We start from the raw sequence: 18,547 nt of genomic DNA, 5'->3' as shown, positions 1-18,547 counted from the left end.
CTTTATAATATTACTCTTTATAATATTTTATTATATCATGTCATCTGTGCGTGTTTGTAATTTCTCAAGAACTCTTACTATTTTTGTTCAATTGAAAATGAAATTTTGTATAATTGTTCTTTGTCGACTTACTGAAAGTTTGGGCTACTTTAACTTCCGGAGATATTATTTATAAGACAGTCTACAAGGTTTCAAACGAATGAAAGAGAGAGAGAAAGACAAGGTCAATATACGACCGACGTGAAGTACGATGCAAGAGAGAAAGGAGGAAATTGTAATGTCGATTACATTAGAAATGTATAGATTGGGTGATCTATTATCTGCTTTCCGTGTTCCTTGTTTCTTGTTCCTTGTTCCGTGTTCTGTGTTTCGTGTTCTGTGTTCTATGTTCTATGTTTTGTATTGCACGTTATCATCGATGGTGCGATGATAGCGTGCTATCTACGGTGGCCTGGAGTTGATATCCGTTTATTACAGGAAATTGCTAAAATGGACTTTAGATAATAATTGGTTTATTTAATTAAAAAAAAATTCAACAGATAAGTCATTGACATTTATGAAAAGAGAGTATCCAGAGATATTTCAACGTATATATTAAAAAATATTTTTTTAAAGAAAGATGATAGAGAGAAGATAACTCGAAAATCATGAACTTTACAAAAAATTTGTTTACGATGTTTTATAAGCATGATGAAACGATGCAACTTTTGTTCAAACTTTTTTCAGATATCTTTCACCGTTCTTGAGATATTTCATAAAAAATCTCTTTCTCATGGGGTGATTTAATTCATTAAAACCGAATTACGGCATGAACAAAAAGTAGGATTGTATTACGAATTTCATACTTTGCTTGTATCCAAAGTTTCAGAATATTTTGAATTTCCGGGTTGCCTGCCATTGTTCGTAGTATATATATATATATATATATATATATATATATATATATACCATGCTTATAATATATTTATAATATAATAATAATTATATTATAATAATCTAAGGACTATTACTTAAATACTTTAATAGTGATTATATTAAATTATAATTAATTTAACTAATGATATAATTGTCATATTAGATAATCTTTAGAGATACAAACAAAAAATTGTTGATTCGTTTAATATCGAAAATCATTAAAATCTTATGTTATGAAATAAAAACAAAAATTTCATGATGTACAAATTAATGTGCAACGAAATATCGCTAACATCGATTTAGAAAAAAAAAAAAGAAAAAACCGAGAAAAGAAGAGAATCTATAATATCGTCGAGCAAACGAGACTGATTAAAAGTAACGTAATTTGTTACTTATAGTTAGTCTCGACAAGGTCGCTCGATAAACGTGAACTTCTTAATTGAATAACCAAGAGTGCGACACTAACGTCGATTCCATTGAATTTACAATCGATCGAGTAAATTAATGAGATATAAATGAGCATATATCGTGAGTTTATAATCGAAGAAAACGATCGGTAGCTTTATCGAAAATGTCCTGATTACCTTGCTCCTTTTCGATTTCCTTATTGATAACGTAACCGATCGATCGATCTTGATTCGTCCTTTCCTCGAGCACGAGATTAATTCGAGACGCGTTTATTCGATCGTCGTTATCCTTGTTCGATTCCATTTAACGATAAGAAAATCTTTTTCCATCTTTACAGGAAGATGGATAAACGTGATCAAGAAGGATCAAATGCAAATTTATCGATCTCGTTTTTTTGCATGTCTCGCATTGCTTCGCCATTTTCGAATCGCCTATCGATCGTTCGATTTTCTTGGAGAAAAAAAAAGAGAGAGAAAAAAAGAAATAAACAGGGAAAAGGAAATAATAATAAATAAATAAAAAAAAGGATCGACATCCTCGATAGCTCCATTATACGTTCTGAATCATTGTACCTGCTCAACGCTTTCAAAGTCGTTATACATATGTATGTACATCGCGAGGTAATTACGCTTTAAACTTCTTTGATAATAATAACGAAAGGAATTTGCTATCGATTCTTTGCGTTAACGTAAACCGTTACGAGCGAAAGGGTGTGATTATTGATTTGTTTAGATCAAAGAAAAATCTGACGTAATGGAAACGTACGCTTTTACGCGAATGTTACTACATGCACAATCAACCATTGAACAGACTCTATCTAAGTAGATTTTCTTTCGAAAAAAAAAAGAGAGATAAAAAAAGAAAAAAATCTACTGAAATATTAGAAGGAGAGGAGAACGAGAAAAGCGAAGAAAAAAGGAACAAAATAAAACAAATCAAATAAATCAAAGGCATGGAATATATGGCGAATGGGAAAGGTAGAATTTAATCGTACATAAAGTAGAACGTTAGACGGATCATCGACTCTCTCTCTTATATAATATGTAAACTCGTTCGAAAGGTTGCTTAGGGAAACCACGAGCCTATCTATTGTGATATATACGCCGTGAATACATTCTTTGAAACGTTCAATGAGACCAATGGCTGCCTTGCTCTAGGTTCGACTTTATATCTCCTCGGCCCGGATTGATCTGCCCCACATTGACAATACGATTTACGAGAAGTATGATGCCAAGGCTGACTACAATTCCCCATTTTTACATCTTTTTTTCTTTTTTCTTTCTCTTTTCTCTCTCTCTCTCTCTCTCTCTCTTCCTCTTTTCATTTTTTATCTTATCGGTAAAATCAATCCGCCCACATGGCTGACGTGTGTAGATATTTACTGACAAAATCGAAGCGTCATCCAGTAAATCGGATCATTTCGATCGTCGCATGTAAAATAGCAAACTAATTTGAAATATATCGACGTATGTTGACATTTGCTTTACTACCCTGTGACGATAGATGATCGGAGCTGCGTCTTACTCACACGGAAACTCATAGGTCGAGCAATGAAATGTTTGAAAGAGAAAAAAAACGAAAAGAGAAAAAAAAGACGAGAGAAGAAAAAAAGAAAAACTATGCTGAGATCGCGCGTCCTCAAGGTCGTCTAACGTATCATCGCTCGAGAGACATCGTTACGCAGTTCTTCGCGAGCGAATATCTAGTTAAAAAACGACAGCACTTTTTATGCCTTTTAGTATCGAAGGTGTGGCTCTAGATATCACGCAGGCGTGTCCTCGTATTTTTCCAGCCCTTCTCCTTATTAATCCTTCGTGATACTTACGAATGGCGAGCGACTATGCTAATCAACCTCAAATGACACCCCCTTCTCGTTCACGCCGTACATACGTCGTCGTACAAGATATACATAACGGTTTCACGTAATAATCCTACCTCGATATTTTTGATGAAACTGCTGCCTCGTCCGATTTCTTCGACATTCTTTAATATTTTTATAACGAACAAACAAACAAAAAAGATCTAATTTAATTTATTCATACTCGTATAAGTCGTATGCATGCATTTCCGTTATTTTCCATTACGAATCTCAATCGGATGCGTAATTAATCGATTATCGATAATCGAAACAACCGACACGTTCTTTTACGAGATTAATATCGAACTGTATTACCAACGTTCTAATACCATATTAACGAAGTAGATTTCTCCAAATCGACATATACCGACTTACGATTTATACTCTGCAATTGCACCCGTCGATAAAATAGATACGACGATAAATTACCGATCGATTCGTAACCGTCGGTATAATCGTTCTCTACAGGAACAGTTATTTACGTAATAAACTTTGAATCGATTCTAATCCATTTCAGATATACTATTACTTATATAGGAAAAGGTAATGAATAAAAATAAAACATTTTTTATTTCATAAATCCGTCCAATCTCGTTCGAATCGAAAACAAAGGTTCTCTTTTCGCAATGGGCCTGACGCATACACAAAATCGAATGGTTCGTAAAAACGGCGCGCGGCGCACGCAGCCAGCCGTTGCCATGACAACGAGCGATCATCTTCCCCCACCAGCAAGCGGCTAACCGCCCTCTGCGTCAGTCGTTCGCGTAGAGTCGGATGGGTCGTTTCACGCTTCCTTGATGCGACATATTCGCGCGCTCGTGCCTCTCCTTTTTTTGCCCTTATTTCGTCCATAATACTATTTTCTCTCTCTCTCTCTCTCTCTCTCTCTATATATATATATATTTCTTTCTTTCTTTCTCCCTCCGTCTTACGCGTCGCTCATTTTATTGGCTCCGTTAACCCTCTTTTTTTCGTGCTGACTATACGTCATCGAGAAATAAGAAGAGGAAGAAGGTGTTTTCCAGGAGGAGGAGCGGCTCGGGGGCACCGCAGCGACCGTGCCTTTCCGAATCTCGCTGCGGTGATACCTCCCTCCTGGATTTTCATCGTGCTTAATAATGAGGGACATGGCGGGCAAGATCGCCGAGTTGAAGTTCGAGGCACCCCTTGCGCGCTTCGAGGAGGAGGAAACGGCCAGTTTAAAGAATATGAATCTTTTGACAGGTACGTAGAACAAAATAGATACAAAAAGGTAAAAAAGAAAAGAAACGAGATATAGGAAATAAAGGAAAGAAAATCGAAAGTGAAAATTGATCACCTTTCTTCGATCTCGATCCCAAAAACTTTCCGATATTGTTCTTCGTCGCGACGCGTTCTCGCGTCACTCTCTGGGGACTCGGAGAATCTCGTGTAGACTCGTCGACACGAATCTCCAAGAGACGAACCGTCCTCGGTCGCTTTCATGCACGTTCGTTCGATTCGTCGTTCTAAAAACGAACGAACGAATGCATGAACGTAGACGAGAATCTTCAACACCAGAGAGGAAACTAGAGCGTAGAAATTATAAATCGTATCGACGATTCTACTTCGAACTTTCCAGCATGTTACTTCGATATGCAGATATATATATATATATATACATATGTGTATATATATAATATGTATATATGTATATATATTATTCGAAATTCGAAACGGAAAGAGACTGCTCTCTACTCCGTTTTTCTCTTCAAAAAAAGACAAAAATAAATAGAACAAAAATTTTAACGATGCTTCTCAACGAATAAAATCTTTGAAAGACCTATCGGAAATTTAATACAACGAGGACAACTAGGATGCTGTTACCTCTTTCTCTCTCTCTCTCCTCTCTCTCTCTGTCTCTGTCTCTCTCGTTATCGCGTTGACGAACATCCATTATCGTAATTGTTAGAGTCTATTACGTGGAACGGGGCGAGACGAAAGTTATAAGAAAATTGATCGATTAAACGGGCGAGCACACGCTACGCGCAAACGGCCAATCACGAAGCGAGTGTAAGCAAGCACAAGGGGGTTCGTTCTTCCTTCCTTCCATTTCTTTTCTTTGCTTTCCTTTTTCTATTTCTTTATTTCGTCATTGTGTACATATACCAAGCCTTGCCACTCCGAAGAGAGAAAGCTCAAGTAGAACGAGTCTTAAAATTCGTCGAAAGGGATGGAAAAAAGGGAGAAAAAAAATAACGACGGTAATCGACCGTTCCAAGGACGAACCTTCCTATTACGACATATTTGTTTTCTCAATTATATATATCGTCAGTACGGAATACTTACTAACGTAAGCGATTCATCGACGTAACTCGATGCGTCAAAAAGGAGGAATAAAAGATGGATGGAGGTTTATTCATTCGCGAACGATATTGGTTTACGCACGTACGATGATATAATGTTAAGAACGACAATAATAATAATAATAATAATAAAATAACAACAATAATAACGATTTCTTATCCTTATCGATCGTATAACACGAGTAACTGATTCCAAAATCTAAAAAAAAAAAAAATCTGCGTAAGACCAAGCTCGATAACTTATTGTATTTTGATTGGACGATACTAAAATATCTTACATTAGTTAGAACCAATCAGAAAGCAATATAGAATCTTACGTTGGGATTGTTAGAAGAGTTTCGATTTATTAAGGCGTACGTACTTGCTCGAAGATATTTTTGAAATAACAAGAGGAAGTAGAGAAAGACGGAGAAAAACGAGCGAAAGAGATGGATAGACAAATAGTTAGATAGATCGAGAAAAATAGAGGAAGATAAACAGAGGATACACAAAGGCGTGAAGATGTAAAAGGTCCCTGTCGCGTTGTCGTCATCACGGCGCGAGACGATGCGTGCGCGACCTTCGTGAGACGGGACAATGCGTAAGTACTTAGCCGCGTGTACATGGCTATAATCGGAGTCCAATATCCACCGGTTCTGCTCGTGAGTAGTATTCTCTCTTTCTCTTTCTCTCTTTCTCTTCATCTCTCTCTCTTTCTCTCTCTCTCTCGCTCTCTCTCTCTCGGCACTACGAGTTTACGAAACGGTACGAAAGCGCCGTAGCGCAAATAGTTCCATCGAGAACGGAATTTTTTTATTTATTCTCGAGAAAATTGTACGTTTCATTAATATTGAAAACAAGATCGATTTTTCCATCTGTCTCTCTTTTTTCTTTTTTCTTTTTTTCTTTCTTTCTTTCTTTCTCTTTGTATCCGTTTATCTCTCGCTATCTCTGTCTCTCTCTCTCTCTCTCTCTCTCTCTCTCTCTCTCTCTCTCTCTCTCCTTCTGACTGCTATCTCTCCGTTTCTCTCTAACTAACTTTCATACTCTTTTTCTCTCTTTCTCGGTATATATTCTCGTTGTTTATTTTTAAAGTATATGTAAGAGTACGGGTGCATAAAAAGACGAGCGACCGTGTCCGATAAATTTTCAAAAGCGACGACCGCTCGAGTTATAATCAATAGCAAACACACCGACACTTTAAATACATGTTATTTGCGTGAAGCTATATATCTTTCTGATTAATCGATCGATCTCGAAAAGGGTCACGTTCGATTAGTATACATATGTAGTACGTCGATTAATATAAAATTATGTGTGTACGTATATAACAGAGTGTATCCATATAATTATCTATTAATTCTTGTAATTATTGTAGCGAACGTATCTTTTGCGATTGTAGTGAAATTTATCGCAAACTTTCAACGATCGTAGTTTCGATTAAATCGATTGTTAATTTCGATTTATCGATCTGTCGTTCCTCGGAATTTGTTATTCAATCGAAGCTTGCGTATGTCATCGTTTTTCCTGATCTTTTCGGTCGTTATAATAAATATACTTTCTTTTTTGTTCGTTCGCAGAACAACTTTTGGATGCCAGTTTAGATACGAGTTTCGGTGAAAATTGTAACGCAAACGAGGGACCGACCAATCACGACAACAGTACGGACATCTTACAGGAAGGTACCTTCAGCCCTTTCAGTGGTAGTCTCGAAGACCTGGTTAACACGTTTGACGAGAAGATAACTTCGTGCTTTCGTGATTATGGCACCGATGTTGAATCCTTGGCACCGGTGCAAGTTAGAACGCAAGAGGAGATTATGAACGAGTGCCAGTAAGTCGTTTATCTCTTTATCGATATTTTTCATCCTTCCTTACCGACAGATAATCTCTTATTCTTTCTTTTTCTTTTTTCGTCAAAGAATTATATATGAAAAGAAACTAACCAATTTATTTTAATATAATTTATTATATATATATATATATATATTTATATCGTATTTGCATGTGTCTGTGTGCGCGTGTATATAATTATGAAAGTAGTCCAAATAAAAAATCTACAAAAATCGAGTTTATCGATCGATATTCTATTAGATCGATTTACATTATAATAAATATTTCGCGTATTTTGCGTCCTAATTTATTCGAATTTAAATTTGACGCGTTCAAAGCGTGTTCCATCTAATGGAAAGATTCGTAGAAAGATTTTCTAACCTCAAAAGTATGCCGTTCTAAATTTACCGACTTTCTCTTAGAAAAATTAAAATTATTTTAATGGGCCAACTTTGACTCGACCCCTATCGACTCGAATTAAATTGGAGAGTACTCTCCTCTTTGTTGCTAAACACGTGAATCTACGTCAGAATGGTCGAGTTTTAAAGAGCTTTAAAGAATAGACAGGTGTCCTTTAGTTTGAACGAACGAACGAACGAACGTCGGAGCGTGGTCCCGCAGGTGAAGCTCAACGAAGCATGAAATTGTATCTTCTTCGGTGTGCGAGAACGCACCGCGAGCCACCCGTTAAACTCCCTTCACATCCCTTCACATCCCTTCGCATCCCTTCGCTCTCTTGCGTACGCTTTTCACGCTTGTAGTCTCGATTTCTTTCGAGTCCGTTCTCGCCTCGGTTAATGCACAAGATAAACCTTCGCAGAAAACTAACCTAACAAATAATTTTCGAAAGAGGGAGTACCTAATTTACAAAAATGATAATATCCATCCGTAAATAATTAACGCGAGATTTTACACAATACACGTAGGTCGTATCTATCTAAATCTAATCGAACAATAAATATTTTCTTCAACGTATAATAATAGTAATGATAATAATAAAATCAGTTCAACATCGACGATAACCTACAATATGATATATGATTAAATAATTCCTTGTAAATTGATAAATCATATAAATGAATATAGTAAAAATATCAATGACGTAACGTCAGCCTGCTACTAACAAAATACTTTCGGGTATAAATTTCTTTTAGGTAAATAAGTAGATAAATAAATAAATAATTTCAGTTGGATAATAACCTCTAGAAACTACTCGAACACGAACGTATAATTCAATAATTCCTTGTAAATTCGATAGATTCTAAATGACAAACAAAAATATATAGTAATAATATCGATGAAACGACGTCAACTTGAAAAAATAAAAGTATACATACGTCGATCGTATCAATTAATAAATATGATCTTTAACGATCGTGTTTATAAACAAATCGAAAGATCGGTGTGAAATGAAATGAGAGATGTTACTAATAAACATAAAGTCGAGAGATCAAAAAAAAAGGGTGTGCGAACGATCGAATAGACACGTGCGACTAACCGGCACGTGTCTCTCTCTCTCTCTCTCTCTCTCTCTCTCTCTCTCTCTCTCTCTCTTACACACACACATACACAAAGAAGACATAGACGTATATAAACACAGTCGTTTCCGCAAGGATAAACGCGTTGAAGCATATCCGGTGGTCGGACGTCGTCGCTAATCCTCCCATTCGTCGAGAATTCATCGAGAAAGGGCTTCCGTGAGAAGCTCGTAGAATAGAATTTTGTCTCGATCTCTTTTCGATCCTATACATATGCATGATATGTAAATAAGTTGTGTGCATACGTATGTGTGTATGTGTTACGCTCTTTGGTCGCGTAATGACCAACGCATGGAAAAATCGGAGCGCGTAGTACTCTCCTCGAGAAAGAGAGAACTCCTTCTCTTCTTCTCTTCTTCCCTTCTTGCCTCTCTTCTTTCTTTCACGGAGACACCAGAGACTTTCTCGAGAGCTGTATCCCTCCTTCTACTACTCTTCCTTCTCTTCCTTTTCGTCTTTCTCTTCGTTCATATGTATATATATATATATCTCTCTCTTGTTTCTCCGTATATGTTTGTATCTCTTTCTTGTATCTCTCTTATATGTGTTATTATCTTGGATGGTATGTCGTTTTCTTTATGTTTATATATTTCTTACATAAGTGTGTGTGTATGTATGTATGTATGTATGTATAATATATTTGCATAATAGTTTTCTCAGATGTTATATAATGACATATGATTAAAAATATTAATATATTATTATTATCGTTATCTTGTATAGTATTGTGCGTGTATGTGTGTTAGTAAGTAAAAGTATATTTTTATTTATTAATAATAACACATATATATATATATATATTATTTGTAATATTTTTGGTCCTTTTGTAATACCTGAGAAAATTATTAAGTAAATTCTCTTTTTCTTTAGGTTTTTGTATACATTTTTATTTCTACTTTACATATATTATTCTCTCATATATATATATATATATATATATATCAGAGATTATATATATATTTGATATTTCTGGTTATATGTCATCACGTAGCAGCTGAGTAAGCTAACAAGCGAATTCTCTTTCTCTGAATTCTCTCTCTTTTTCTTTCTATTTGTCTTTCTCTTTCTCTCTCTTTCTCTCTCTCTCTCTCTATATATATATATTTCCATCTCTTTTATATACATTATTGTTATCATCTTATATACTACACAGATATATTCTTTTTTTTTATACGTCTATCTATTTCATTACAAAAATATATATTATTTGACATTTCTTCTTATATGTCGTCATGTAACAGCTGAGAAAGCTATTAAGCCATACCTCTCCCCCTCTCTTTCTTTCGCATTTCTTCCTTTTTGGGGCCATACTTGCCTTTCGAGTATCCGCAGCTGAATATACCTCTTGGTATCCGACAACGAAAGGATCGCGAAGGTTCTCGACGAAATGTCGGCGAAAAGGAGCTTGCAGAGTATATATCGCGTCATATGTAAATGGCGGACCGACCTCATTTCGGTCGCAGGGTCGTAAGGTCGTTGACCTCTTCCTCTCTCTCTCTCTCTCTCTCTCTCTCTCTCTCTCTCTCTCTCACTCTTTGTAAACGATATAGATTCGATCGAAATTGAGAATGAGATGATATTCGTAAAGCTTCGATCGACGTCAAAAGCATGAAAATTTGATCTCTATCTTTCTCTCTCTTTCTCTCTCTTCCCCATTCTCCCTCTTTCTCCCTATGTTTTGTCCTCGTATCGAGCTACACTCGCAGCAACAACCCTCCAGTGAAGGTGGAGGAGACGCAAAGAGCGCGAAGAGCCCGACATCGGTCAATATCGTTGCGCACGCGCTCAAACCAAAGCCGTTTTGCCGTTCGAGAAACGCTTCGTTGGCTTTGCCTACCTCGAGGAACCTGAAACCTTTCCTTCTTCTCTTCTTCTTTTTCTTCTCTTCCTTCTCCTTCTCCTTTTTTTTTCTTTTTCTTTCTCTCTTCTTTTCTCGATGATTATTATACATACATCGTATCATCGCTTAAAAGTCCCTTCCCTATTTTCTTTCCGATTCAATGAACATCGAAATTATTTACTTCAGAGTACATATTTCTTTATAAATAAATAAAAATATATACAAACGTACGTTATATAGGTAGATCGTCTCGTCGATTAAATTCCCACCTATTCTGTTTCTGATGGACGATGACACGAACATTAAAATTATTTATTGGAGTCAATGCATCTCTCTCTCTCTCTCTTTTATTTTTATTTTTATAGATATTTTGTCAAAGTCATCGATCAGATTTTGAAAGTGCGAGATGGAACATTAAATTTCGAATATATTTCATTTTCATTCATCTTTCTGCTTTCTCTTTCGATGATTATTATACATACATCGTCCTGTTGGTTATATTCTTTCCTATCACGTTTTCTATGGCACGAAAATCGATGTTAATTACTCGAATCAATGTATCTTTTTTTTTCTTTTTCTTTTTCTTTTTTTCTTCTTTTTTTTCTTTTTCTTTCTTTTTATTCTCGTAAATCTTTTATCTAGTTCAGAAATTGCCAAAGTGTTAAACATTAAAATATGAAAATAATTTATGTGTTCATTATATAAGATAGTTTAGAATTCATGAGATTATTAAAGAGATGAACTAATCGAGAATCGTCGAATAAATGATTCAAAGTCGATTCAGCAAAAGATCGCACAAGAGAATTACTATTTCAGCTGGTAATTATTATAACAAACATAATTGTAAGTTGAAATATTGTAAAAATTGATTTTATGGTTTATTTTATATTACAATTATCTATATTTTAATAATCTAAAAGAATTTAGAAAAAGAAATTTTTTAATGTACCGTCTAATGATTGCAAACTTGGATAAATATAATACTGTTTTTATTTTGTTAGTGGATTAAGTTACATTTTAGATTTTTTGTTCGACAAAGAAAGGTCGAAAATATATGAAAAAAATTTAATTATTTCTATTTTATGTGAGTATCCGAATACTTATGAAGAAAGTAGATGGGGATATGATGGATGTGTTACCGCATAATTTTTCATAAATATTTTCGTACTCTCGAAACATCACAAAAAAGAAAATTACGATATCGAAGAAGAAGAAAAAGAAGAAATCTTTAATATTATTCTAAATTAAGTTAACATGATTATAATTAAAAAGTGTAACTGAATATATAGTTTCTTCTTCTGAATAAAACTGAAATATTTTCTGTTATCAATCATTTGTAAGATGTTTGAATAATTTTGAAAGTAATCTAAATCACGTATATGAAGTATCAGAAAACATATATTTTTATAACGATACTTGTAAAAATTCATAATCACATGAAATATATACATTGTAATTCTTATTTTTAATATTTTTTTTCTCTTTTTATTTTTTATATCGATTTATGAAAGGTTAATAACAAGTCGATTGATTTATTTGTAAAATGTATTAAAATTTTATATATTATCTATATATACATATTGAAATCTTGTAAATTTGATTGTTAATAAGTTCAATCAAATTATATAATTCATCCTATGTATATATTTTTTTTTGTCTCTAATCATCCTATTTTTTAGTATATCAATATACAACTACTCCATTCATAAATGTCCGAGCAAATATCTCATGAGTGATTGAAGTTTCAAGAAAGTTTAATAAGAGAAATTAGCACAGCTCTGAGTCAGCTATAAAATACATGTACAATTTTTTTTTCTGTTTCTCTTTTTCTATAATTGACCTTTCCGAATTATAAAGGTCGACATAGTCTTTTTAAATGGATACTTATAATTATAGTTTTTTTTCTTTTTGTATTTATATCAGTATTCTATGTCAATCAAAATCATATTCAGTAAAAAATTATTGTATATTTAATTATTCATTCTTTATAAGATAATTGATATTTTAGTGTTAAAATAATTGGTTTTACAATTTGGAAGATAATCGTCAGACTGCATAATATTTTGAAGTCGATTATCTCGAATAGGATCATTGACCTCTAACTCGTTAAAAACGATTGCTTAATTTGTAAATAATGTATTTGTATAACATGAAGCGTGAATCTGTTAGTTAGTTGTTAAAATGTCGATTGTATCATAAACGATGCATAATAGTAATTTTTTATTACATAAAAGTTTAAAACAAATAATTATTACTATGTAATATGTAAAGAAAAAAAATTTATAGGAATCCATTAAAATATCTATTGTAAAGAAAAAAATACTATATCGGCCTTCATAATTCGCGATGGTTACGAATAAAAAAAAAATGTTCGCATAATATTTGCTCGGATATCTATGAACGAACACCTTGTCTATTGCAATATTATTTTTGTCTTTCTTTTTTGTATATAATCTATATCAAAATCTTGTAAATTGATATATTAGTAAAATTGATCGAATTATACGATTCATTCTATATAATTTTTTTTGTAACTTTTCTATTTTTTGTTATCCGTATATCTGCATAATATATTGCAATATTATATTTATTTACAATTATATATGAAAAGAAAAAAGTAAAAATAATTTGATCTACTTATCTATCTTTCTCTTTGTATTTCTTTTTTTTTTTTCTTTTCTCTTTCAAATAAAGAGACACGAGTGGGTCGAATTGACCTCGATTAGTCGAGGGGTTAAACGAATGCGACATCATCGAGCGAAGCAACGGTCTCTCGTTCTCTCTTTGTTTTCTTTCTCTTTCTTTCTCTCTCTCTCTCTCTCTCTCTCTCTCTCTCTCTCTCTCTCTCTCTTTCTCTCTCTCTTTCTCGAAAATATTCATCATCATCATCATAACTTCCGCTGCTACCAACTTCCACTTACTTTTAGATCTATCCGAAGCTGTTAGAGATCCGATTTGAAATGTGAGATTATGTTGGTGAATTTGCAATTTCCTCTTACATGTGTAACATGGGAAAATCTCAAACGACGTATCCGTTCTCCCTCGAGATCGAGATTTCCTTCGTTCGAGATCTTTTTTCTTTCTTTTTTTTTTTTCTTTTTTGATTTTTAATCTACGATGAATTTCTCTCGATTTATTATCGTTTTATTAAGTTCAAAAGTTCAATATTGTTTAGTCGCGTTGTGATTCTAATTTAATTTTTATTCTGGAATATTCTTGATAATAACATTTATTTTTAACCATACTTATTGTACATTCGAGTTTAATATCAATTAATCGTCTTTTCGTTCTAATTTAATTTGTATTTTCTAATTTTTTTGAACTAGAATCTTAATACTAATTAATTCTGTTATCATTCTAAATTTTTTAATTCTCTTGATAAATACGTTTACTGTTAATTACTTTGTCCATTTGTATTTTCTTTACACTTATCGGGCTTGCAATGTTCCATATGATAAAAACTATTTCTTTCCGTATTCCATTCTCGTTTTCTTATTTTCTTTTTTCCTTTTGCTTTTGGAACTCAAAAGATATCTATGTGAAGCGTTTGGGATGATATTATTGGAAATGACGACATATTAATTGCAAAAGCTCGTGGAAATTCAGACACTGGTGAGTTATTCGTGATATATAACGATATCACGGAAAGGATATGAGTCAGCTAATGTGATGGTACGCGTAATTGGAGTAGGAGACGTATCTTTTGCAACATGTCTTTTCGACGATACTGATCCATCTTGTTTTATGTGTAGGATGTGGTGGACTATCACCGGTACTTTCGGCAATATTTTACCGATCGACTGGAGCAAATCTTATGCAAGAAAAATGCACATGCCAGCATTGAATCTTAACGAGGCACCGATTTCATTGGAAAGGTATAGAAAAAATAAATAAATAAATAAAAGAAAAGAAACAAGAAATCTTCTTCTTTATCTTTACTTAAATTGTTTTCTTCCTTTTCGCTTTAGACCGGAATTAGAAGATTTAAGTAGCGAAGACGAAGCTGTAGCAACGGATTTGGATATGCACGCTTTGATTTTATCTAGCAGTACCGATACTCATAGCCCAGAGGAACCTTTGAAAACAGCTGAAGAGGTACTTCGTGAGATAGATGACATTATGCAGGTAAAAAGTTCTTGAAAAATCAATTATCACAATTTTGGCTAATTAATGAGAAATAACGATCTAACTTTAGGATTACTCCTCTTCTTTGTCCTTCTTTTTCTTTTTTATTTTATTTTATTTATTTACTTATTCATTTATTTATTTTTTTTAATGAATATTTTAGGAGAGTCCGTCTATGGAAAGATCACCTGATTCCGATGGTTCCTTGCTTGATAGCGACGAGGCATTGGAAAGGAGTAGAGAGGTTCTTGGCTCGCCATTACATGAGAAAAGTATGGGGAATTTATTTATTTATTTATTTATTTTTCTTTTTAAGATAAGATTCTTCAAGTATATGGCATGTCCTGTTTGATTTAACTATCTTCAAAATATTTATATATTATCTTATCGCGTATTATTAAAAATCACTGAAGATATTTAAAATAATCAAATGGAACATCCTGTGTGTATGTGTGTATGTGTATCGTTTATTTTGAAAATATTACAGAATGAAAATATTTCAGAATTGAAACAATTGACTTCGAATCAACTTACCGAACTACTCGGAGAAATGGAATCACTTGTTGGAGCATTGAGCGAGACTCTCATAGCTGAACTCGCATTACGAGATGAGCTAGAATACGAAAAGGAATTGAAGAATCAGTTCATCTCACTTTTGTTGGCAGTACAAAATCGACGAAGGCAACATCATGTTACGAAAAAGAAAAACCAAATGCAGAATGGTACTAGTCCGTTACCGCAACATAGGTCGTTGCAAGAATCGAAATACTTGACCACTGTCATTCCATATCACACGGACAGCGGACCACCAGATAATCAGGCTCTGCAAGTTCTTATTAAAAGTAATTCAATTAATTTTTGTCTGTTTATAAAAATAATTATTCTAATTTAAAATGAATATGTTCTGAATCTGCGAGAATTTATTTATTTATTTATTTATTTATTTATTGTTCTATGAAATTCGATCGATAATTAAAAGTAAAGTCTATAGCTTAAAAATATTTTTAACATATTAATGAGATTAAAAATAACTATAGTAGAAAACAAGAAATTTGCATTTTTATTATTCTAACGTGTGATATTTTTTTGCAGTATTGAAAGCAATTAGCGAAGATAGTCCAACTGTACCAACTTTGCTAACGGATTATATTCTCAAAGGTAAGTGATATGAAAAATTCTTAATAACAAATAAAGAATGATTACTTTAAAAAAAATATTTATCTTTCTGTTTTAGTTCTCTGTCCTACTTAGTGAGTGTACAGTCGATTTCCTTCGGAGATACTCAAAAGTCCAAAACAATGATTGCTCTCTTCTTCTTGCCAATGCTCTGCAACCATCATCGTACCGCGTGCGTTGTATTTGAAACAACCGTTCTTGCTTCTGAGTTGTACTTTAATATTACACTCGATGTGTATTGGCTGTAGGATTAGAAGTGGTAACCTGATATTCTCATCTAGTCTTAATTTATATACATACATATATATATATATATATATATATATATATACATATATATATATATATTTATATATTTATATATAAGGGGTGATCTACGGGAATGTTCGTGATTTTAAATGATACTCCGAATACTTCTGGACATAAAAGAAATATTTATTATAGCTTTAATAAATCTATAGATCTTGAAGAATTATAGCACATAACAATATCTTATTTTAAATGTCTCGTACGAAAGAAAACGTTCGTCGAATGTTAACCATTCGGTTGATGACTTTCTAATGTGTTCAGCGCGGTTGAACACGTTAGAAATTGATTGATTACAATATACAATACTTTCTAACTGTCCCCATAGAAAAATCTTTTTCCAGGTTGCATTATCTCTAGATTTGTCGATGTTACATATCTGGCCAAGTCTCTGAATTTGACAATTCCAGATCTTTTTATGAGGACATTTAAAGAGCTGTGCATCGCAATCGACTAGCCAATTTGAAAATAATGTTCACCAAGTCGTTAGTTAACATATATCGTCGAGCAATATCTAATGTGTTCATCTACACTCAGGAGTATCTCTAGCAGAATGGTATACATTTGTTGGACATTCCTTTTCGTATGAGGCATTTAAAATGAACTATTGTCATATGTTACAATTCTAAAAAATTTGTAGATTTATTTAAACTATAATAAATATTCCTCTTATGTTTAGGAGTGTATTCAATATTATTTAAAGTCTAGTAGGTTTTCTTTGACCCACCCTTTATGTATTTATATTTATATGTATAAATAAATAAATAAATAAATATATATATATACATATATATATATATATACGTTTAATCTGTATATTGTTTCCCATAAGATTTATCACAAGTGTACATGTTTTATGGAACTACTGTGATGCATATTTACGCATAATTCAAAGTATATTCATTTATATACATACATATATATATATATATATATATATATATATATATATATATATATGATATCATATGAGATTTGTATTGGTTCAGTTTTTGTAATCTTTTGTATATATAAAAAGAAACGAAACGATATTATATCCGGATCGGAATTTATGACAGTAGTTAAAAAGATTTAAAAATATAAACTACTTAAGTTGAACAAATGCAAGCAAAAGCTATTTCTAGGATTAGTTTCTACTCAAAATTGCACATACGTTTCTTAAGCCTAGTGTGTAAATTGTTGTAACGCCAGTATGTTTAGAAATAATCGATCGATTAAGAATGTTACGCGCAAGAAAAAAAGAAATAAATAAATAAAAGAAATCGCAATGCTAATAATAAATAGATTTATTTTTTTATTCTCTTCTTCAGTTTGCTCCCATGTACCAACGAACGTCGTTGATTCATTTAGCCAGCATAAAAAAAGAAAGTTGTACTGCTGTTTCTCTGATGTTTAATTTTCCAAATGTTTTATCGAGGAAGTATTATAATATCTATAATTTAAAATGCATCAAATTAAAAATAATTCATGCATTAATATTGTTAAGATTGTTCATTATCACTAGTTTTGTAATATTTTATACCAACAATGATTATAAGGATAATTCTTGAACGATTTTGATGAACAAGATTTTATTTTAAAGATGAAGGTTCAAGCAAAGATATTGCTTTCTCGAATTTTTTAAATAGCTTTATTTTTATACGTAAATTATTAACGAAACAAAAAACATCATTTCGTCGTACTCGCATAAAAAATCTAGGATAACTTATTTAATCATTTTAATGAGCTTTCCTAATAATTCTAATGCAAAAATAAATAAGATCTTTTAAATAATTTCATAATTATTTAAACGAAATATATACGGAGTACAATAAACTAATATTTAAACAATAGCGTACATTCCTTTCAACATGCGTTAAATATAAAATAATTTCAATTTTAAATTTATACACACTTAAATTTTGATCGAGTCGTTGATTACATTTAATATCAACAAAAACAAACGTTTGACTGACTTCCACATTTATCGATTCAGTCTTCTTTTCCATTCCGACGAGTAAACATCGAAGTTCTCTCTTTCCAAAGTCTAAAATTAAACAATTAATATACATTCGATAATTTTATAATTGTTTAAACATTTCTAGTTTCTCATGGATGTATTTCCTTGGTTGTGAACTCTTGGGCGAGAGACTTTTTTTCTTATTTATTTATCATTTTTTATTATCGAGAAATTTTTATTTTTACGCGGGAGTTTAAAATCTTTCATTAGATACGGAACACATGTTAAATAATGATAACTGATACTT

General features: G+C 32.5%; 1 protein-coding gene across 1 annotated transcript; it reads left to right on the top strand.

Annotated features, from left to right (window-relative positions):
• Positions 1-3,934: 3,934 nt before the first annotated feature.
• Positions 3,935-17,582, top strand: LOC127061480 (fasciculation and elongation protein zeta-2). The gene is made up of 8 exons (XM_050988396.1): positions 3,935-4,405; positions 7,065-7,317; positions 14,447-14,569; positions 14,663-14,819; positions 14,983-15,091; positions 15,323-15,661; positions 15,912-15,977; positions 16,054-17,582. The coding sequence occupies exons 1-8, from the start codon at positions 4,300-4,302 to the stop codon at positions 16,068-16,070; spliced, it is 1,170 nt and encodes a 389-aa protein (XP_050844353.1). The 5' UTR covers positions 3,935-4,299; the 3' UTR covers positions 16,071-17,582.
• Positions 17,583-18,547: the final 965 nt, after the last annotated feature.

The sequence above is a fragment of the Vespula vulgaris genome, chromosome 2 (assembly GCF_905475345.1).
Source record: "Vespula vulgaris chromosome 2, iyVesVulg1.1, whole genome shotgun sequence".
NCBI classification, from domain to species: domain Eukaryota; kingdom Metazoa; phylum Arthropoda; class Insecta; order Hymenoptera; family Vespidae; genus Vespula; species Vespula vulgaris.
This window is presented reverse-complemented; position numbering and strand designations above follow the sequence as displayed.